The following is a 22,824-nucleotide window of genomic DNA, read 5'->3' as shown; positions in this document are numbered from 1 at the left end:
ACGCCTCTCCATTACTAAGCCGGGCTTAATGTCACCTTACAATAGGAAGGTGACATCAACCCCTCATTGCCCTGCTTGCCACCACTACAGGTCAAGTGGGAGGAGGCGGGCAAAGCTCCAGAATTGGTGCGTCTAATAGATGCGCCTTTTCTGGGCGGTTGCGGGCTGCTGTTTTTAGGCTGGGGGGGGGGGGGGGGCTATATTAATGGCCCCTTACCATCCTGAGAATACCAGCCCCCAGCTGTCTGCTTTAACAAGGCTGGTGATCATAATTAGGGGAGAACGCCACACCGTTTTTTTTTTTTATATTATAGCGCAGGAGGGGTAGATGAAAACTCCGTCTGCCGCTTCTGCTCTCACAGTGTGGGCCGCGCGGCTCTCAGGCCGGTATGGATTATTTCCCCGCTGATCAGAAGCCGTGTTTGCGGTGCTGTTATGCACATGACAACGTGTCAAACACTTTAACGTCGGACCCCCAATTCAAGTGAATGGGAATCGGGTCTGCGCTGCTGGATGACGGGCTGTATGGACGCATCGTGCGGCCATCTAGATGTAGCAGAGCCGAGTGTGACGTCACAGCCGACTGTCCTTGACTATTCTGCAGCAAATACGCTACAAGAATTTACAGCGTTTGTTCACCGTCCACTCAAGTGAATGGGTGAAAAACGCTGAAAGAAGTGACTGTAAGAAAACGCAGCACAGCACAAAATCCTGATAGCACAAAATCCTGATAACACAAAAAGTGTGCAGGAGATTTCTGACATCTCATAGGCTTCGCTGGTACTGTAAAAATCAGCTGAAAATTACCATAAAAAAGGCAGGGAAAAAAAAGCAGTAAAAACGCCCTGTGTGAACTTACCCTAAGCCTCCGGCGTCTTCTCCCCGTACAGAAGTGCAGACATGGAGAACGCACAGATCATTGCTGTTAATGGTTACTTTTATTTTTTTAAAAGAAAGTGCAACCCTCCTCCAGGTTTATATTCTGTTCTCATGATTCCATGTACTGAGGAGCGCCCCCTGTATAAAAGATACCATATAATGCCGCTCATCCTGATCCCCCTGGTTCATCACGAGCATGCTAAAATGACAGTGAAGACTGATATTCCCCCAGGATGAAGGGAGAAAACCCAGGGACGACCATGTAAAAACATGAGCTGATGACTGCGCTGTACACTGCAGAGGTGGACGCTTGTCAGGGGCTGTGGAAAGCTGGGTGATCGGGGCAATGTATCGTCTGGTTCTTCATGGCAGACGTTCTTCTTGTGATATATGCAAATAATGGGGCAGTCATATGGCGGGATGGCACCATATTCAGTGACCGGGGGTGGACACATTGCAGCAGGCTCTCAGCGATTGTCAGATAATCGCCATCATCTCGACGTTTCCATCACTAATAAAATATACAAATCACGTTCCAATAAATTAAAAAGATCCACAAGTTTTACAACACGAGCAGCACTGAAAGAGTTAACACGACGAGGACGGTGTGCACCTGGACGTCCGTGATCGGGTGGGATACAGTCACAGGGGTCCTAAAAATTCTTTAAAAAATTGGCAACATGTCATAAATCAGTTTTTTTGGCTGTAGTGCCAGGTGTGACCAGCAGGTGGCACCATCATGGCAGCATTGAGTTATACCAGAGGAAATAGGGCACTTGTGACCCCGACTCCTGCAGGACGAGGACCCCGGGGCGGGGGCCACAGGGCAGGAAAGCTGCAAGGCCGCTGCTTACGGCCATTTCTCCTCCTCCTCTTCCCTCTGGATACCAGGAAGGTAAACTGAGCTCAGCTCTCGCCTGGGATCCAGGCACATGAAGGGTTAACGGAGGCATCCGCTGGAGGCCGAGGCTCCTCAGAAGACGGGGATCTTGTCTCTGCGCACATCGTCCAGGTCGTCGTCCAGCGTGAGAAGAACCTGAGGAAGGATGGAAATGACACAGAGGGAGACAGAAAGCAGGAGAAGGAGCAGCGGTGACACTGACTGTCTCCATACAGAGAGGACCCCTTTATTCTCCAGACTGTCTCCATACAGAGAGGACCCCTTTATTCTCCAGTCTCCCTACAATCTTTCCAGAACCCATAATGTCACCTTACGCCTGTCCTGCTCTCTCCGCCATTACGGTGGGGCCGACTACTCACCAGAAATGAGAAGAACATGGCGGTCGCAGAAAGAAAGTGCCAGATGTCATGGTCGTCAAAAAAGTGCATCAGTATACATTCCCGGTTCTTCTCTCGGGACTGGGCTGGACTTTCCTAGAAAATATAGATAATATTTTTCAGCAATTTATTTTGATATAGTTTAAATTTTTGCACAAGTAAAAATCCAGTTCGAATATTGCAGTTTCCTGATTGGCCACTAGATGTCAGCACTGCAGCTGGCAACCAGCAGGTGGCGATCACGAGGTTGATTCTCACCTCCCAGCTGCTTAGGTTTTGGAAGAAGAAGTACAAAGCGGCCGCCCAGACGCCGGCGGTGGCCAAGATGCAGAACAGAGCCAGAGGACGGATCTTCTCGGAGCTGCGGAGCTGCAAATGGAAAACAGAGGGTGTGCTGAGAAAACGAAGCCTGCTGCGCCTGCACGTCCCTGTGATATCCCTGCGCTTAGCGCTGAGCTCGTCCAGGCTCCTGTTACCTTCATGATAATATAAAACGCCAGATACAGCAGCAGGTTACAGATGAAAATGCCCAACAGGTACGACGCAAAGTCCCGGGGGCGATACACCAGTCCAAAAATGGCGCTAGAAGACGAAAAAAGGAAAGGTGAGGAGTCGAGCGACACGATCCAGCGCCCACAATATGTCCTGTACTCACAAGAACCAGTTGACGAGGTTCCCCACGATCAGCAGGATCATCCTGTCCTGAGGGAGAAGGATGGAGGCGATGAGACTGCGCCTCGAAATCATGCAAACCATTCGCATCAATCACGGGGGGTGGCGGAGCCCCTGATTCCGGTCCTTACCTACCATGTACATGGGCCGGCTGCACTGCTGCACGCAGTCTGTGTACACGATCTGGAAGATTCGGCGGAAAATCCCGAAATCTGCGCAGAAAGCAAACGATGAAGCTGGGAAATCCCTGGCGGTCAGGAAGCTGAGATCTGCGGTGCTGTTTGTGCTCGCACTGTGGAGCTCCTGCCCGATGGACGAGGAGGTCAGCGGTCCTATTCACTGACTATTCACAGGACGCCTAACACCAGCTCTGCAGGGGGACAATCCTGGAAAACAGCCCCCAGAGCTCAGCTTCCTGGCTGGAGAGAGGTTTGTGGCTTCAATAAAACATTTGCCGAACATGAAAAACGGGGAAACTGGTTGTAAAAATCTAACTTCTAGGCTGAGATCTGATTCCTTGAAGTTACAGGCCCAAAGCCTGAGGCTGCACTACTAGGACCACAATGGCCGCTGTTAGGACAGGCAGCGCAGAGGCAGTCCTCCGGCGGGAGGTGCTGCCTTAGGACCACGCCTGAAGCCTGAGGCTGCACTACTAGGACCACAATGGCCGCTGTTAGGACAGGCAGCGTGGAGGCAGTCCGGCGGGAGGTGCTGCCTTAGGACCTCGCCCAAAGCCTGAGGCTGCACTACTAGGACCACAATGGCCGCTGTTAGGACAGGCAGCGTGGAGGCAGTCCGGCGGGAGGTGCTGCCTTAGGACCTCGCCCGAAGCCTGAGGCTGCACTACTAGGACCACAATGGCCGCTGTTAGGACAGGCAGCGTGGAGGCAGACCGGCGGGAGGTGCTGCCTTAGGACCACGCCTGAAGCCTGAGGCTGCACTACTAGAACCACAATGGCCGCTATTAGGACAGGCAGCGTGGAGGCAGAACGGCGGGAGGTGCTGCCTTAGGACCACGCCTGAAGCCTGAGGCTGCACTACTAGAACCACAATGGCCGCTATTAGGACAGGCAGCGTGGAGGCAGAACGGCGGGAGGTGCTGCCTTAGGACCTCGACCGAAGCCTGAGGCTGCACTACTAGGACCACAATGGCCGCTATTAGGACAGGCAGCGTGGAGGCAGAACGGCGGGAGGTGCTGCCTTAGGACCTCGACCGAAGCCTGAGGCTGCACTACTAGGACCACAATGGCCGCTGTTAGGACAGGCAGCGTGGAGGCAGACCGGCGGGAGGTGCTGCCTTAGGACCTCGACCGAAGCCTGAGGCTGCACTACTAGGACCACAATGGCCGCTATTAGGACAGGCAGCGTGGAGGCAGTCCGGCGGGAGGTGCTGCCTTAGGACCTCGACCGAAGCCTGAGGCTGCACTACTAGGACCACAATGGCCGCTATTAGGACAGGCAGCGTGGAGGCAGTCCGGCGGGAGGTGCTGCTTTAGGACCTCGCCCGAAGCCTGAGGCTGCACTACTAGGACCACAATGGCCGCTGTTAGGACAGGCAGCGTGGAGGCAGTCCGGCGGGAGGTGCTGCCTTAGGACCTCGCCCGAAGCCTGAGGCTGCACTACTAGGACCACAATGGCCGCTGTTAGGACAGGCAGCGTGGAGGCAGACCGGCGGGAGGTGCTGCCTTAGGACCACGCCTGAAGCCTGAGGCTGCACTACTAGGACCACAATGGCCGCTGTTAGGACAGGCAGCGCAGAGGCAGAACGGCGGGAGGTGCTGCTTTAGGGCTGTCCCACACGTCCAGATAATTCCGGTACCGGAATAAATCGGTACCGGAGTTATCCGTGTCCGTGTGCCTGGGAACTCACGGAGGCCATACGTGCGGCACACGTGTGCCGCCCGTATGGCGAGTGGGTACCACACGGAGCATGTGGTACCCACTCTGCATGGTGCTGAAGCTGCGATTCATATCTTCCCTGCAGCAGCGTTTGCTGCAGAGAAAATATGAAGAATAGTGTTTAAAATAAAGATCTATGTGTCCGCCGCCCCCCCACCCCCTGTGCGCCCCCCCGCTGGTCAGAAAATACTTACCCGCCTCCCTCGCTGCTTCCTGGTCTGGCCGCGGCTTCTAGTGTATGCGGTCACGTGGGGCCGATCATTTACAGTCATGAATATGTGGCTCCACCTCCCATAGGGGCGGAGCCGACTATTCATGATTGTAAATGATCGGCCCCACGTGACCGCATACAGTAGGAGCCGCGGCCAGACCAGGAAGGAGCTACAGCCGACGGGGGACCCGGGTAAGTATTTTCTGACCAGCGGGGGGGCGCACAGGGGGTGGGGGGGCGGCGGACACATGGATCTTTATTTTTAACACTATTCTTCATATTTTCTCTGCAGCAAACGCTGCTGCAGGGAAGATATGAATCGCGGCTTCAGCACCAGTGGGGGGGACAGCGCTTACTGTAGCGCTGTCTCCTGCACGCACACGGACCCCAGACGGAGAATGCCCGTGTGCGGTCCGTGTTTTACGCGGACCCATTGACTCTATTGGGTCCGTGTAAAACGTGCGCTCCCACGAACACTGACATGTCTCCGTGTTTGGCACACGGAGACACGGTCCGCAAAAAATCAATGACATCTGCACAGATGCATTGATTTTTATGGGTCTACGTGTGTCAGTGTCTCCGGTACGTGAGGAAACTGTCACCTCACGTACCGGAGCCACTGACGTGTGAAACCGGCCTTAGGACCTCTCAGTAATGCAGCCTCAGACATCACATCTCAGGTGGGAAAAAAGACAAAGAAAGAAGCGGAAAGACGTTACCTGCATTGGACACATCTGAGATGGGAGAGCAGAGGAGAAAGCAGAGAGATGGAGAGCGTCAGTAAGGAGGAGACCATCACCAAGGGGAGGACAGAATCCCTATGGGGCATGATGACGCCGGCTCTGGACCCAGCCCTGAACATTGTACCAACAGTTGATAATGTGTCTAGCTCAGCTGGGTAGTGGCTACTGTTCTCTGGTGTCAGCCAGGAAGTCTGTGGTGCGCGTGGATCATCTGTCCTGACAGGAAGGCTAAAGGTACCTTCACATTAAGCGACGCTGCAGAGATATCGACATCGATGCCGATCGCTGCAGCGTCGCTGTTTGGTCGCTGGAGAGCTGTCACATAGACCGCTCTCCAGCGACCAACGATGCCGAGGTCCCCGGGTAACCAGGGTAAACATCGGGTTACTAAGCGCAGGGCCGCGCTTAGTAACCCGATGTTTACCCTGGTTACCAGCGTAAAATGTAAAAAAAACAAACAGTACATACTCACCTGCGCGTCCCCCGGCGTCCGCTTCCTGCACTGACTGAGCGCCGGCCCTAACAGCAGAGCGGTGACGTCACCGCTGTGCTGTACTTTCACTTTCACTTTGCGGCCGGCGCTCAGTCAGTGCAGGAAGCGGACGGCGAGGGACACGCAGGTGAGTATGTACTGTTTGTTTTTTTTACATTTTACGCTGGTAACCAGGGTAAACATCGGGTTACTAAGCGCGGCCCTGCGCTTAGTAACCCGATATTTACCCTGGTTACCAGTGTAAAACATCGCTGGTATCGTTGCTTTTGGTGTCAAACCTGACGATACACGGTGATCTGACGACCAAATAAAGTTCTGAACTTTGTTCAACGACCAGCGACATCACAGCAGGATCCTGATCGCTGCTGCGTGTCAAACTAAACGATATCGCTAGCGAGGACGCTGCAACGTCACAGATCGCTAGCGATATCGTTTAGTGTGACGGTACCTTAAGGCTATGTGCACACGTAGGAAAAGTGGTGCAGAATTTTCTGCACAAAATCTGCATCTCCTGGCAGAATCCGCAGCCGCGGTTTTTATGTGGATTTTGTGCAGATTTTCAGCGGTTTTTGCCATTGCGGATTTTTATCATGGAGGGGTGCAGAAACGCTGCAAATCCGCACAAGATAAGTGACATGCACTTCTTTGAAATCCGCAGCAATTCCGCACTGATTTTTCCGCACCATCTGCACAGCTTTTTTTTATCCCATTGAATAACATTGTACTGTACATCACAGTGCAGATCTGCAGCGTTTCTGCGCGGAAAAATTCGCTGCGGATCCGCATCGTGTGCACACGGCCTAACAGGAGGGTTCCCCATTCTCCTCACCGATCCTGAAGCGTCCCATGTAGTAGATGTGAGTGCTCAGCGCCAGCGAGCCGACCACGTGGATGACGGAGAAGATCGCCCAAAACCACCAGTTATCCTTCCCGAACACCTAGGAGAAGGGACAAGACGCCATGACTGGAGGCGAAGCTGGAACTCTTGTATCTGCGACATCAGAGATAACGGCAACATTGTAACCGGATGATACGAGGCGACGTCATTAAAGGGGTTGTCAGCTAAAAAAGCATTGGTGATCACTGGAAAACCCCTTTAAAGTTCTGCTTTCTAAGATGCGGACTTCTTCGAGGCTTCTTACTTCTTATGTTCATGTATTCTTGGCAGGAATCGTTCTTACAATCACTTTTCACTATATATAGTGCACCATTTGTCTTCTACATCCTCTATGTATCACTGTGCATGAGGGGCGAACTCAGAAGGGGGAGAGTGCGCCCTCTGCAGTCCAATACGTCCTCATAATGCCATATAGCTGTAAGGGCCCCCTTATCGCTAGGATCCCTGTGGTCTTCCTCCATGTATCACTGCACATAGAGGATGCAGAAGACATGAAATGACTTACAGAAGATAGAAAGTCGTCTCCATCCTCTATGTATCACCGTACATAGCAGATGGGAACGAGCTAGAAGGGACTTCTCAGTGAGCTCATTCTGATAGCAGCTTATCTAAAAGTTCCAGATTTATCATCTTAGTGCCGTGCTATGATTTCTACATCCACACACATGGGGCGATCAGACCGACCTCTGGGAGCTCTGCCCCCTCATAACATCATCTAAGCCACTGTGGCCAAGCGAGGCCGCAGATGCTGCGTGCTGATTCAGCAGTGACTGGAGAACTTACCACCCCCAGGACCGCCAGGAAAATGACCAAAGCAAAGGAGGCGTAGGCTGCGTAGGCGCTGGCGTTGATGTCAGGGTGCCGCGTCTGGTACAGCTTCAGCATGCAGAGCCCCGCGATCATATACATGAAGGAGGTGTCTGAGGAGGAAACACGGAAACACTCATCACTGTACGGAGCCAGGCATGGGACGGAGAGCGAGGACGACAAAGACGGCCCAGAAGAACTATCAGAGGGACGCGGGATGTCTCCTAGAAATTATACAGAGGATGAGACAGTCATTCACCGAAACTGACAGACAACGGAGAGGGACAATGACTGCACCAGCAGAATAGTGAGTGCAGCTCTGGGGTATAATACAGGAGGTAACTCAGGATCAGTAATGTAATGTATGTACACAGTGACTGCACCAGCAGAATAGTGAGTGCAGCTCTGGGGTATAATACAGGATGTAACTCAGGATCAGTAATGTAATGTATGTACACAGTGACTGCACCAGCAGAATAGTGAATGCAGCTCTGGAGTATTAGGCTATGTTCACACGATGCGGTTTTTGCTGCGGATCCGCAGCGGATTTCAAGCTGCGGATCCGCATCCTTTTTCCATGCAGGGTACAGTACAATGTTACCCTATGGAAAAAGAAAACCGCTGTTCCGACGTTCCTTTTTTCCGCTGGAAAATCCGTGCTGATTTTCTGCGGAAAAAAAGAAGTACCATGTCAATTCTTTCTGCGGATTCCGCAGCGGGTTTCCACCTGCACCAATAGGAAAAAGCAGCTGGAAACCCGCAGTGGAATCCGCAGTAGAAAAAGGACTGAAAACCGCAGTGAAAACCACCGCAGGTTTTGCACTGCGGGTTTCACAAATCAGGACCTGAAAAATCCGCAGCGAAAAAAGGATCGTGTGAACAAGCCCTAATACAGGATGTACCTTATATTTCAGAGCTGCACTCACTATTTTGTTGGGGCAGTAATGTAACACAACTGGGTGACTATATCTTAGTTTGAGGATAATTATACAGAAGAAGGAGAGAGAAATGCTCCAGACGAGTGAAGCTGGTCGGGGCACAGACTGAAGGCTGCGTATGTTGCGGAGTTTGGCCCAGAGGGTGTGAATATTTCTGCCTTTATATCTTGCAAATACAGATCATTTTGAAAAAGAATTGAAGTTTGCCTTTATTCTCCATGATACTGGCAGGGGATGAATACTTTGTATATACACAGTGGAGATAATAAGTATTTGATATTCTGCAGATTTTGCCGTTTTTTCCCCTACACAGAATGGAGAGGTCTGTAATATTTATCGTAGGTACTTCACCAGTGAGATACAGGATCTAAAGATAAAATCCAGAAAATCACATTGTAGGATTGTTACATAATTCATTTTCATTTTATTGCATGAAATCAGTATTTGATCAGCGACCAACCAGCGAGAATTCTGCTCTCACAGACCTGTTGGTGTTTCTGTAAGAAGCCTCCTACTCCGCACTCATTTCCTGGGTTATTTGCACCTGTGTGATCTCGTCACCTGTATAAAAGATACCTGTCCACACAGTCAGTCACACTCCAACCTCTCCACCATGGCCAATGCCAAAGAGCAGTCTAAGGACAAAATTGTAGACCTGCACAGGCTGGGATGGGCTTCAGGACAATAGACAAGCAGCCTGGTGAGAAGGCAACAACTGTTGGCACAATTATTAGAAAATGGCAGAAACACAAGATGACTGTGTCACGACTCCTCCGCTCAATGAGTGATTGCTCTGCTGTTCTATGGAAACTGTCTTGCTGAGTTGTTTGTGTCTTGATTGACAGCTTGACTGTCCAATACTGTGATGGGCTTGCTGAGCTGTCAGTGCCTTGATTGACAGCTCAGCTGTCCAGTCTGTGACTGGGAGGTGCGGGACTTTCTCCAGGTGTTCTGTGTTCTGGTGATCACATAGTTTTACCTGAGCTGTCTGCCCCTGATCCCTGCCAGATGTAGTTTGTGCTTCTTGGTGAGTGTTAGCCTGATTCTGTTGCTCTAAGTTCTGATCTTCTGCTGCCTGACCCTTTGGTCCGTGTTCTGACTACCCCTTTGTCTTGTACTTCGGCTTTGATCCGCTATCTCTTGTTATTGACCCTGGACTGTGACCTGACTTACGCCTTTGTCTTTTCCCTTGGCTATCTACGTACTCTCTCGGTATTGACCCTGGAACGTCTGTCTGTGAATAGTGACTAGTGTCACAGACGGTTAATCGTCCTCAGTCTGGGGCTCCATGCAAGATCTCGTCTCACGGGGTAATGATAATCCTGAGAAAGATCAGGAATCAGCCCAGAACTATACGGGAGGACCTGGTCAATGTCCTGAAGAGAGCTGGGACCACAGTCTCAAACATTACTGTTAGTAACACACTACTCTGTCATGGAGTAAAATCCTGCAGGGCACAAAAGGTCCTCCTGCTCACGCCAGCACATGTCCAGGCCCGTGTGAAGTTCGTCAATGACCAGCTGGATGATCCAGAGGAGGCCTTGGAGAAGGTCATGAGGTCAGATGAGATCAAAATAGAACTTTTTGATATCAACTTCACTCGCTGTGTTTGGAGGAAGAAGAAGAATGAATACAGCCCCAAGAACACCATCCTCACTGTGAAGCATGGTGGGGGAAACATCATACTTTGAGGGTGCTCTTCTGCTAAGGGGACAGGACAACTGCATCGTATTGAAGGGACGATGGATGGGGTCCTGTATATTTTGACCAACAACCTCCTTCCGTCAGTAAGAGCACTGAAGATGGGTTGTGGCTGGATCTTCCAGCATGAGAATGACCCAAAACACACAGCCAGGGCAACTAATGAGTGGCTCTGTAAGAAGCATTTCACAGTCCTGAAGTGACCTAGCCAGTCTCCAGACCTGAAGCAATAGGACATTTTTGAGGTAGCTGAAACTCAATGTTGCCCAGTGACCGTCCCGAAACCTGAAAGATCTGGAGAAGATCTGTATGGAGGAGGCGGCCAAAATCCCTGCTGCTCTGTGTGCGGACCTGGTCAAGAACCACAGGAAAAGTCTGACCTCTGTAATTGCCAACAAAGGTTTCTGCACCAAATATTAAGTTCTGTTTTCTATTGTATCAAATACTTATTTCATGCAAATTAATTATATAAAAATCCTACAATGTGAATTTCTGGGTTTTATTTTTAGATTCTGTCTCTGACAGCTGAAGTATCTACGATAAAAAGTACAGACGTCTCCTTTGTTTGCAGGTGGGAAAACTTGCAAAATCAGCAGTGCATCCAATACTTCCCCACTGTACATATACTCGTCATTTGCTGTCATTAGTTGTCGGTCGGTTTCTTACCAAACTGGAAGTTGGAGTAGTTGGGGCAAACGTGGTAACAAGCGCTGAGGACGCCCTCCATGGTCAGAGCGATGCCCATTGTGTAGAAGAGGCCGAAATGTTTAGGGATCCCGAATTCCTGCGAGGAAATGAGACGTCACCTGTAATGTCTGTCCTGCGTCCTCGGTGCTCCTTATTCACCCCCAGTCACTGCCGGCCCCCCGTGGCCCTCCTCCCTGCACCCTCCTCCATCCTCATACATGGGGGGCTGCACAGCCCACATTATTGTCAGGTGTCATCACTCTCCCACTGTTCACCATTCATAGGAAACTTCAGTGCTTGCTGTCGGCGAATGGTCACTGCTTGCTGTCAGTGCCTGCTGTCGGTGAATGGTCGGTGATTGCTGTCGGTGAATGGTCGGTGATTGCTGTCGGTGAATGGTCGGTGATTGCTGTCGGTGAATGGTCGGTGATTGCTGTCGGTGAATGGTCGGTGATTGCTGTCGGTGAATGGTCGGTGATTGCTGTCGGTGAATGGTCGGTGCCTGCTGTCGGTGAATGGTCGGTGCCTGCTGTCGGTGAATGGTCGGTGCCTGCTGTCGGTGAATGGTCAGTGCTTGCTGTCAGTGCCTGCTGTCGGTGAATGGTCAGTGCTTGCTGTCAGTGCCTGCTGTCGGTGAATGGTCAGTGCTTGCTGTCAGTGCCTGCTGTCGGTGAATGGTCAGTGCTTGCTGTCAGTGAATGGTCAGTGCTTCCTGTCAGTGAATGGTCAGTGCTTGCTGTCAGTGCCTGCTGTCGGTGAATGGGCAGTGCTTGCTGTCAGTGAATGGTCAGTGCTTGCTGTCAGTGAATGGTCAGTGCTTGCTGTCGGTAAATGGTCAGTGCTCGCTGTCAGTGAATGGTCAGTGCTTGCTGTCAGTGTCTGCTGTCAGGGAATGGTCGGTGCTTGCTGTCAGTGTCTGCTGTCAGTGAATGGTCGGTGCTTGCTGTCGGTGAATGGTCAGTGCTTGCTGCTTGCTGTCAGTGCCTGCCGTCAGTGAATGGTCAGTGAGAACCTGGACTAACCTAATACTTCTCACAGCTGAGGCTTTGTTGCATTGTAACCAGTGTTCACAATGCTCTGTGAGCTGAAAACATCTGCAGCTCAGATCCCCTTGTGCTGACAGTTTGTTACAATGTATCAGTGCAGGTTTCATGTATCAGTCTGAATAAAGGAAAGCGACATGACTATAAACCCCTCCGCTGTGATGTTTCAAGTTGTTTGTAGTCAGAGGGGTTTCCATTAAGTGACAGTAAGGAGAGATACTAAAAATGGTAACAAAGGTCTGTAATAAAGTATCAGGATGAGCCGTGAACTAATGAGGACGCCCTGACGCCACGGATGGACGGTGATGGCGGGTGACGTACCAGGGCGTAGACGTCGTTCGTGTCCAGCAAGCTGCGGTGCTGCAGATCTCGGTACAGGACAATCAGAAGGAAGAGGAATCCGAGGAGGATGTGGCCCATGTTACTCATGATGTTATTGAACGAGCTAAGGGAGATCAGCGGAAACAATTAGTATCTGCAGCTAAATTATCCCACAGTGTAAGCCCAGGCGCCATATTGTCATGCAGGCATCTGGGAAAGCTGGGTGAGGTCCAATACAGCAGCTGGAGTGGAGGCATTCTGCTCGTTCCTCAGCCCAGAGACTGGGGGGATGTGCGGGGCTCACCTGAGGAACCCCAGAGGGTGCGCGCACAGGAAGTTATAGTAACAGATGTCTTGGTTCCCGGTAACATTCACCACCTGGTGAAATACGGAGAAAAGACGTCACATGACAACACGGAGGACAACGGCGGAGCGCAACGTGACCGGAGACCCCACCGTCCCGGCACAGGTTAAATCTGCCGGAAAAGTCAGGCAAATGTTTCCCTTATATTATGGGTAATGCACTATGCTCCAGTCACATCCAGAGCTGCATGCACACTTCTGCTCGCTTCTAATGATCGCTCTGAACTTCCAGTTTCTGCACAAAATAGAAGTAAAGTAGGAAAGTCATGATCACGCCAGCACACCATGGGGTCGGCGGGGGGCACAGTGGGGTCAGCGGGGGGGCACAGCCCACAGTGGGGTCAGCGGGGGGTACAGCGCACAGTGGGGTCATCGAGGGCACAGTATACTGTGGGATCAGCAGGGGCGTAGCGCACAATGGGATCAGCAGGGGCGTAGCGCACCGTGGGGTCAGCGGAGGGTACAGCGCACAGTGGGGTCAGCGGGGGTACAGTAGGGTCAGCGGGGGCCCCTACGTACCGTCTGGTAGGTGATGACGAGCTGGATGACGGGCAGAGCGTAGAACACGGCGATGGTGATTATGTTCCTATGTGCGGAAGAGAAACAGAACATATTAGAATGGCGGACGTGGAGATCAGCAGGCAGCGGTGGAGATCAGCAGTCAGCGGTGGAGATCAGCAGTCAGCGGTGGAGATCAGCAGTCAGCGGTGGAGATCAGCAGTCAGCGGTGGATCCCGGCCCCCCGGACGTCACTCACCAGAAGTAGATCTTGTACTTCTTGCTGATGGTTCTCCGGTCCTTGATGGAGAGATCAGACACGTACAGGAACGTCTGCAGGAAGCAATCAGGAAAATGAGCGCTGAGCAGGCGACATGGCGGCCGAGGGCATCGTCTGACTTCTACCTTCGCTTGGATGACATTTTTATCGCCCTCCATCTCCGGGATCCCATCAAAGTCGCTCTCCTCATCCATAGAGCTGTCGGAGTAGACCCGCGGCCGAGGGATGGGGGGAACAGGCTTTCCTTTCCTCTGGCGAGACTCATCTGAGGGGAAAAAAAGAGATTTCAATCTACTGTTCCCTGTTATCAGCCATTTCTGGTTGGGGAGGCTGACGGTAGTGTCCCACTGCTCTGACCTATGGCCCCGTAGCTGCTTCCTTCTGGGGTGCTGGTGGTGATGGGATGTGAAGCTGCCACCGATCCCTCTCCTGTAAGGAAGCACAATACAACCCTAAAATATGGCGCCTAGTCACATGATCCCCCACTAATAATAAACACAATATTCGGTGTGATCACTATTAAAACTCCCACAGCCGCACCTTCATCCGGGCTCCCATTAATGTTCATCAGACTTTTCTTCTGCATCCTGGAAAGGCAAACAACTAAAAAGGTCAGCGCAGTCCATGTAATACCCACCGTCACCACAGGAGGGAGCAGCTCCCACCACTAACATGTACTACCCACCGTCACCACAGGAGGGAGCAGCTTCCACCACTAACATGTAATACCCACCGTCACCACAGGAGGGAGCAGCTCCCACCACTAACATGTAATACCCACCGTCACCACAGGAGGGAGCAGCTCCCACCACTAACATGTAATACCCACCGTCACCACAGGAGGGAGCAGCTCCCACCACTAACATGTACTACCCACCGTCACCACAGGAGGGAGCAGCTCCCACCACTAACATGTAATACCCACAGTCACCACAGGAGGGAGCAGCTCCCACCACTAACATGTACTACCCACAGTCACCACAGGAGGGAGCAGCTCCCACCACTAACATGTACTACCCACAGTCACCACAGGAGGGAGCAGCTCCCACCACTAACATGTACTACCCACAGTCACCACAGGAGGGAGCAGCTCCCACCACTAACATGTACTACCCACCGTCACCACAGGAGGGAGCAGCTCCCACCACTAACATGTACTACCCACCGTCACCACAGGAGGGAGCAGCTCCCACCACTAACATGTAATACCCACAGTCACCACAGGGGGGAAGCAGCTCCCACCACTAACATGTAATACCCACCGTCACCACAGGAGGGAGCAGCTCCCACCACTAACATGTACTACCCACCGTCACCACAGGAGGGAGCAGCTCCCACCACTAACATGTAATACCCACAGTCACCACAGGAGGGAGCAGCTCCCACCACTAACATGTACTACCCACAGTCACCACAGGAGGGAGCAGCTCCCACCACTAACATGTAATACCCACAGTCACCACAGGGGGGAAGCAGCTCCCACCACTAACATGTACTACCCACAGTCACCAGTAGGGGAACCCACCTTAAATGATGTATGAAAAACACCAGAAACGCCCCCAGATAGAAGATGAGGAAGAAGAGGAGGCACAGGAGGGTGGCGTGGATGTAGACGGAATCTGGGGGTCAGAAAATAAAGATGTTTCCTCGAGGTCACGTGACTAGCGCTACACATGGTATATAGTGAGAGTTACACACTTAACAAGCAATGTAAAGCAACTGGGACCAGTGAGTATCCCGTATAGACGTATGCTGGAGGACATCACACAGCTCGCTGAGGAAAGAACGGCAGAACATTGGGCAATAGAGGAATAACGGAGGAGAAAACACCGAACTGAGAGGTCAAATCAGTAACACAAATGTATCGTACAAAAAAATCCTTTATTAATGCTATGAACAAACAGAGGAAAAGAAGTCGGCCATGTGTACTGATCACACACCGTGTGTATCCGCCGAAAAGCCGCAAACCAACATGCGAAAAACGAACAACTAGACACAATCATGTATAAAGAAGTCTATGGAAAAGATGGAGAGAACTTGTCACCGAGAATGCACAATATGGCGGGGGTCAGAATAACTGTAAGAAATAATGACTAATGAATGTGCGCTATGGACCAACGAGATGAATGTGCTGAGCTTACACAATCTATCCGCCACCAATAGAGAACGTGGCACCTGAGATAAAGGCACAGAGCACCAACAACAGCAGCAGCAATGTAGTGACGGTGTCAGGTGCACTATAGGGCAAGTTTACATAGTGAATCAGGAGGTACAGGATGTGCATCATGTGGGGCAGTAAAGCATGTGCTGAATACTTACAGACAGGCAACCAATGAGGTCACAGTAACAACTGGGAAAAGAACAATATGATAATGTAGCAAGAATGTTACAGTAGTTGCTTAAACGTGTAGTAAATAGCGCTGCAATCAATCTCAGAATGAACCTGAAGCAGCTCGAGTGACGCAGGAGCATCATCCCGATGTGGCCGCTACATCGCAAAGTAACATAAGTGCAAAAGAATATATAACAAATAGCCCAGTGACCCGGTACATGGTTACCTGTGTGGCTCGGTGAATGTAGGCAGACACGCGCCCCGACGCGCGTTTCGGAACAAAGTCCTTCGTCCATTTTTCGTTTGTTTTTTTTTTCTCTCAATTGTTTAAACCACTACCTTTAACATTCTTGCTACATTATCATACTATTTTCTTTTCCCAGTTGTTACTATGACCTTATTGGTTGCCTGTCTAACTATTAAGCACATGCACAGGACATTCATCTTGTTGGTACATAGCGCACATTCATTCCTCTTTTGCACAGACTTGTTTATACATTATTGTGTCTAGTTGTTCATTTTTCGCATGTTGGTTCGCGGGTTTTAGGCGGATATACACGGTGTGTGATCAGTACCACGTTGCCAATTTCTTTTCCTCTGTTTGTTCATAGCATTAATAAAGGATTTTTTTTGTGCGATAGATTTGTGTTACTGATTTGAGCCCTCAGTTCGGTGTTTTCTCCTCCGTTACATGGTATACAGTATATAGGGGGCACGCACTGTTAATAGACGGCGTGATCGTCACCTCCATGTGCTTCACCCGCTTCAGATTCCAGGTCCGGTTACCTGTCCCTAAAAGAAAGTTTAAAAAAAAGTTTCATTGTGGCAGAAATACGCAGGGTCCTTGCATGTTAGTGGGGGCTCTCATTGTCTGCCCACTAGGGGGCAGCACTCTTATGTATATATAATGCCGCCATACTCTGCAGCCTCAGGTGAGTTCAGTCTGTTTATATCACAGAGGATTGTCTATGACACGTGACTGTAACAGACCCTCAGCTGTGAGAAGTGTGAGATTTCACTGACCCAATGTACTGTGCGATGTTCTGATTCACTGACAGGAAGCAGTGATCTGAAAATGACAACTAATTGATCCAGAATGTTGTGAGCAGCTGCAGTTCTCCCTTGTGACCAGCAGGAGGCGCCACTTACCTATCGCGGACTCAGGGACGGAGCCGCCACAGGCGTAGTCTTCAGGCTTGATGACGAATACCGTATAGAACTGACCTTTAGGGAAATCCTTCCTCTGGAGGGGGAGGAAACGGCAAATTACCACCAGAGAATGAGGAAGAAACGGAGCTCGGACCCCCCCAAGCTCTACCCCAAGGGGTCCGTCAGCTCGTGTGCAGCCGCCACTGCGCTAATCGAGAGGTCGGGGTTATGACTGGCCGAGGTGTCGGCTTAGATACCCCCTCTGATTAGCCGGGGGCATGTGAGGCATTCCCTCTAAGAAACCATCGATCCCTGGAAGAAACTTCATCTGATGGGGACAAAGCAACAATCCTAGAGAAAGTGAAGGAACATCGCAGCCATGGAACCGCTTCATAGAGTAACCAAATAATACTGCCGTGTAGTGCCGCATAATACTGACATTGTATGCCCAAAGAAAATGGTTACTCCATACCTAAATAATACCACCATACAGTGCCTCAATACTACCACCATAATACTGACAATGTAGGCCCAAAGAAAATGGTTACTCCATATCTAAATAATACCACCATACAGTGCCTCGATACTACCACATAATACTGACATTGTAGGCCCAAAGAAAATGGTTACTGCATATGTATATAATACCACCATACAGTGCCTCAATACTACCACATAATACTGACAATGTACGCCCAAAGAAAATGGTTACTCCATACCTAAATAATACCACCATACAGTGCCTCGATACTACCACATAATACTGACAATGTAGGCCCAAAGAAAATGGTTACTGCATATGTATATAATACCACCATACAGTGCCTCAATACTACCACATAATACTGACAATGTAGGCCCAAAGAAAATGGTTACTGCATATGTATATAATACCACCATACAGTGCCTCAATACTACCACATAATACTGACAATGTACGCCCAAAGAAAATGGTTACTCCATACCTAAATAATACCACCATACAGTGCCTCGATACTACCACATAATACTGACAATGTAGGCCCAAAGAAAATGGTTACTCCATACCTAAATAATACCACCATACAGTGCCTCGATACTACCACATAATACTGACAATGTAGGCCCAAAGAAAATGGTTACTGCATATGTATATAATACCACCATACAGTGCCTCAATACTACCACATAATACTGACAATGTACGCCCAAAGAAAATGGTTACTGCATACCTAAATAATACCACCGTACAATGCCTTGATAGTACCACATAGTGCCGCATAATACTGACATTGTACGCCCAAATCAACCAGCAATGTCCAATGAATACCGCCAGTACTATGTCCTGATAACACTTCTATATGGTGCCAACATAACACGGACATTCAATGCCTAAATAATTGTCATTATGTTGGCACTATATTGGAGGCAGTATCATTACGGCACTGTATTATTTAGATATGAAATAACAATTCAATATCTGAATAATACCGTTATACAGCGCCTTAATAAGACGGCTACTATATAGTGCCAGCATAATACAATCTATTGCAAAACAAATCTGCCAATCAGTATACTAATAATACCGCCATACTGTATATAATTATAAACGCATACACAGCTCATGTAATGCCGCCATATTGTGCTAGTATAATACAGGCATAAACAGCTCAAATAATGCGGCTATTAAGTGTCCAAATTATATACAGCCTCCAAGAATATGGCCATCCAGCTCCAAATAATACCGCCATTCAGTGCTGTATAATGCTGAGCTTGCTCATGGGTATTGTGCACTTAGAGGGCCCCATACACTGAGGGTCGTCATTTGCACCCACCGATACCTGGCCCTGTTTAAGGCCACCCTGAACCTGGCAGAACCCACCTGTATGGTGATGGCGGCTTTTTTGGTCATGGACTGGTAGACGCCGTTGAACTCCACATTATGATCCAGATCGTAGACGGGACACTGGACAAGAGAGCAGACAAGACGTCACCCTAGTGGGAAGGCTGAGACTTGTAATGCGATCAGCGGTGCATGAAAGTGGCGGTCATTATACACTGCTCAAAAAAATAAAGGGAAATCCCACTTCCTAGATCTCACTGACTGAAATATTCCAGTTGTAAATCTTTATTCATTACATAGTGGAATGTGTTGACAACAATAAAACCTAAAAATGATCAACGCAAATCACAACTAATATCCCACGGAGGTCTGGAGTTGGAATGATGCTCAAAATCAAAGTGGAAAATGAAGTTACAGGCTGATCCAACTTCAGTGGAAATGCCTCAAGACAAGGAAATGATGCTCAGTAATGTGTGTGGCCTCCACGTGCCTGTATGATCTCCCTACAACGCCTGGGCATGCTCCTGATGAGGCGGCGGATGGTCTCCTGAGGGATCTCCTTCCAGACCTGGACTAAAGCATCCGCCAACTCCTGGACAGTCTGTGGTGCAACGTGACGTTGGTGGATGGAGCGAGACATGATGTCCCAGATGTGCTCAATGGCATTCAGATCTGGGGAACGGGCGGGCCAGTCCATAGCTTCAATGCCTTCATCTTGCAGGAACTGCTGACACACTCCAGCCACATGAGGTCTGGCATTGTCCTGCATTAGGAGGAACCCAGGGCCAACCGCACCAGCATATGGTCTCACAAGGGGTCTGAGGATCTCATCTCGGTACCTAATGGCAGTCAGGCTACCTCTGGCGAGCACATGGAGGGCTGTGCGGCCCTCCAAAGAAATGCCACCCCACACCATTACTGACCCACTGCCATACTGGTCATGCTGAAGGATGTTGCAGGAAGCAGATCGCTTTCCACGGCGTCTCCAGACTCTGTCACGTCTGTCACATGTGCTTAGTGTGATCCTGCTTTCATCTGTGAAGAGCACAGGGCGCCAGTGGTGAATTTGCCAATCCTGGTGTTCTGTGGCAAATGCCAAGCGTCCTGCACGGTGTTGGGCTGTGAGCACAACCCCCATCTGTGGACGTCGGGCACTCAGACCATCCTCATGGAGTCGGTTTCTAACTGTTTGTGCAGACACATGCACATTTGTGGCCTGCTGGAGGTCATTTTGCAGGGCTCTGGCAGTGCTCCTCCTGTTCCTCCTGCACAAAGGCTGAGGTAGCGGTCCTGCTGCTGGGTTGTTGCCCTCCTACGGACCCCTCCACGTCTCCTGGTGTACTGGCCTGTCTCCTGGTAGCGCCTCCAGCCTCTGGACACTATGCTGACAGACACAGCAAACCTTCTTACCACAGCTCACATTGATGTGCCATCCTGGATGAGCTGCACTACCTGAGCCACTTGTGTGGGTTGTAGAGTCCGTCTCAAGCTACCACGAGTGTGAAAGCACAACCAACATTCAAAAGTGACCAAAACATTACCAGAAACCATTGGTACTGAGATGTGGTCTGTGGTCCCCACCTGCAGAACCACTCCTTTATTGAGGGTGTCTTGATAATTGACAATAATTTCCATCTGTTGTCTATTCCATTTACACAACAGCATGTGAGATTGATTGTCGATCAGTGTTGCTTCCTAAGTGGACAGTTTGATTTCACAGAAGTTTGATTGACTTGGAGTTTTATTCTGTTGTATAAGTGTTCCCTTTATTTTTTTGAGCAGTGCATATTTCTATGGGTGATGTCTGGTATTGATGGTGGGGGTCTCCTGTTGTGCTGTATAGACCCCCATCTCATGTATGTATGAATGATAGGAGTGGTAGTCCTCTCCTCTCCCGTTCTAGGTGCAGCTGTTTATTCTGTATGCAGGTATTTCCTGCCCGCCGGTGCCAGCGAGACGGATCATGTATTGTGTCACTTGTCACACAGCCATAGAAGAAGCATGTCCAGGGCGGGGTGATCGGGGGCCGCGGACCGGAGAAGTCCAGCAGCTCCTTTATATGGGAGACCAGGATGGAAGGAGTCCTCCAGGATTGGGACAAAACTGGTGGAAATCTGAGTCTGACGGGCACTCGCCACTTTTCACTTTAATTTGCCTAATTTCGGAGGACCCCTTTAATTTTGCTTTTTTGAGGCCGTGGGGTGCAGTAAATTGGAGCATTAGACATCTGGGTTTTTTCTCCATTAATGTCGCTGCTCACGTCAGTCTATTGTCCCTGTTATCAGCCGTGAAGCACTTTTATGTGATGATTACAGGACTTGTCTCACTCACTGTAATATCCTGGACGGACACCACGGTGCAGGGGAACGTCTCGGCCGACTTCACCTTGATGACCACCGAGTCCACCCCCTCTGGGAACGAGTACAGGAAATACTACATGGGAGAGAAAGGGTTAAAGGTCGCTGCCTATTTGCCGTGCGCTTTGGGTTTGGATGTCCGCGCTGCTATGTGTGTACAACACCCGGCCGTCACCCACTGCGGGCGCGTCACCATCCCGAAAAGCAAACACGGCTCGCTGATAACACCAGGTGTAGGCCGTACCTGGGGCTGCGACGGCGAAGAGCTGAAATTAAGGGGAATGTCCGTCCTGGAAAAAGTGAGACAATCGTGCGTCACACGGGGTCGTGATACTTGTAAAAATGTATTGCGCCATTAAGTGGGAAAAAAAGTAATAAAAAAATGACTTACTGAAGTTCAAAATCGGGCAGTCGTCTGACTATGAGCTCATACTGGACACTGGAGGGCGCCATGGAGGCGATGTCTATGTACAGCAGCTGCTCCGAGGTCGGGGTCGGGCCCTCGGGGTCGGTGGGGCACAGAGTGCGGCTCACATCCTGGTACGTGTACGTTCTCTGGTAGCTAGTGAGATACATAGAGCAAACAGGTGAACATTTATGTCTCCAGGAAATTAGAATTTTACATGCATAAAATATTAAAAGTACAGTGTACAAAGAGCAATCCATCCCATATTAACCACTATATCACAGGATGTTCTCTGCAGACACTGGATCAGCAGGGAGGTGTCAGACCCATCAGCCTAAAATGAAGAAGAATTCTGCTTGCTGCTCCGCATGTGACTGGAGCATACGATTAATGAAGTGTTCAAAAGAACTAAATGCTACAATGCAACACAGAAAGGCCCTCTGTCTGCAGACACTGAACCAGCAGGGAGGAGTTGGGTCCATCAGCCTAAGGCGAAGATTTCTATATACAGCTCTCTGTGTGACTGGAGCAGAAGATTAATAACACTGGCTCCCACAAAGCACCAGAGGGGCCCACTCTCTGCAGGCCCTGAACCAGCAGGGAGGAGTCGGACCCATCAGCCTAAAGTGAAGATTTCTATATACAGCTCTCTGTGTGACTGGAGCAGAAGATTAATAACACTGGCTCCCACAAAGCACCAGAGGGGCCCACTCTCTGCAGGCCCTGAACCAGCAGGAAGGAGTCGGACCCATCAGCCTAAGGCGAAGATTTCTCTATACAGCTCTCTGTGTGACTGGAGCAGAAGATTAATACCACGGGCTCCCACAAAGCACCAGAGGGGCCCACTCTCTGCAGGCCCTGAACCAGCAGGGAGGAGTCGGACCCATCAGCCTAAGGCGAAGATTTCTCTATACAGCTCTCTGTGTGACTGGAGCAGAAGATTAATAACACGGGCTCCCACAAAGCACCAGAGGGGCTCACTCTCTGCAGACACTGAACCAGCAGGGAGGAGTCGGATCCATCAGCCTAAGGCAAAGATTTCTCTAT

The 22,824-nt window shown here is 50.2% G+C and overlaps 1 protein-coding gene across 2 annotated transcripts in view; it reads right to left on the bottom strand.

Annotated features, from left to right (window-relative positions):
- Window positions 1–908: 908 nt before the first annotated feature.
- The window catches only part of SIDT1 (SID1 transmembrane family member 1), a 79,939-nt gene continuing 58,023 nt past the window's right edge, over window positions 909–22,824 (bottom strand). Inside the window, exons 4-27 of one of the 2 annotated variants that reach the window (XM_077293678.1) lie at window positions 21,763–21,933; window positions 21,616–21,661; window positions 21,346–21,447; window positions 19,054–19,137; window positions 17,193–17,286; window positions 16,764–16,835; window positions 15,237–15,330; window positions 14,252–14,298; window positions 14,069–14,140; window positions 13,837–13,976; window positions 13,691–13,764; window positions 13,453–13,519; window positions 12,875–12,948; window positions 12,571–12,694; window positions 11,186–11,303; window positions 7,857–7,993; window positions 7,005–7,113; window positions 5,659–5,673; window positions 2,965–3,041; window positions 2,813–2,859; window positions 2,634–2,739; window positions 2,416–2,526; window positions 2,140–2,253; window positions 915–1,915 (exon numbers count right to left, since the gene is read on the bottom strand). In XM_077293678.1, the coding sequence (XP_077149793.1) occupies window positions 1,853–1,915; window positions 2,140–2,253; window positions 2,416–2,526; window positions 2,634–2,739; window positions 2,813–2,859; window positions 2,965–3,041; window positions 5,659–5,673; window positions 7,005–7,113; window positions 7,857–7,993; window positions 11,186–11,303; window positions 12,571–12,694; window positions 12,875–12,948; window positions 13,453–13,519; window positions 13,691–13,764; window positions 13,837–13,976; window positions 14,069–14,140; window positions 14,252–14,298; window positions 15,237–15,330; window positions 16,764–16,835; window positions 17,193–17,286; window positions 19,054–19,137; window positions 21,346–21,447; window positions 21,616–21,661; window positions 21,763–21,933 (2,158 nt within the window). In that variant the 3' untranslated portion in view covers window positions 915–1,852. Of the gene's footprint in view, window positions 1,916–2,139; window positions 2,254–2,415; window positions 2,527–2,633; window positions 2,740–2,812; window positions 2,860–2,964; window positions 3,042–5,658; window positions 5,674–7,004; window positions 7,114–7,856; window positions 7,994–11,185; window positions 11,304–12,570; window positions 12,695–12,874; window positions 12,949–13,452; window positions 13,520–13,690; window positions 13,765–13,836; window positions 13,977–14,068; window positions 14,141–14,251; window positions 14,299–15,236; window positions 15,331–16,763; window positions 16,836–17,192; window positions 17,287–19,053; window positions 19,138–21,345; window positions 21,448–21,615; window positions 21,662–21,762; window positions 21,934–22,824 lie in introns of both variants that reach the window. The other variant, XM_077293679.1, reaches the window with a different exon arrangement.

Source organism: Ranitomeya variabilis, chromosome 3, assembly GCF_051348905.1.
Source record: "Ranitomeya variabilis isolate aRanVar5 chromosome 3, aRanVar5.hap1, whole genome shotgun sequence".
Classification (NCBI taxonomy): Eukaryota; Metazoa; Chordata; class Amphibia; order Anura; family Dendrobatidae; genus Ranitomeya; species Ranitomeya variabilis.
The sequence above is the reverse complement of the archived record's forward strand: the minus strand, read 5'-3'. Positions and strand labels throughout refer to the sequence as shown.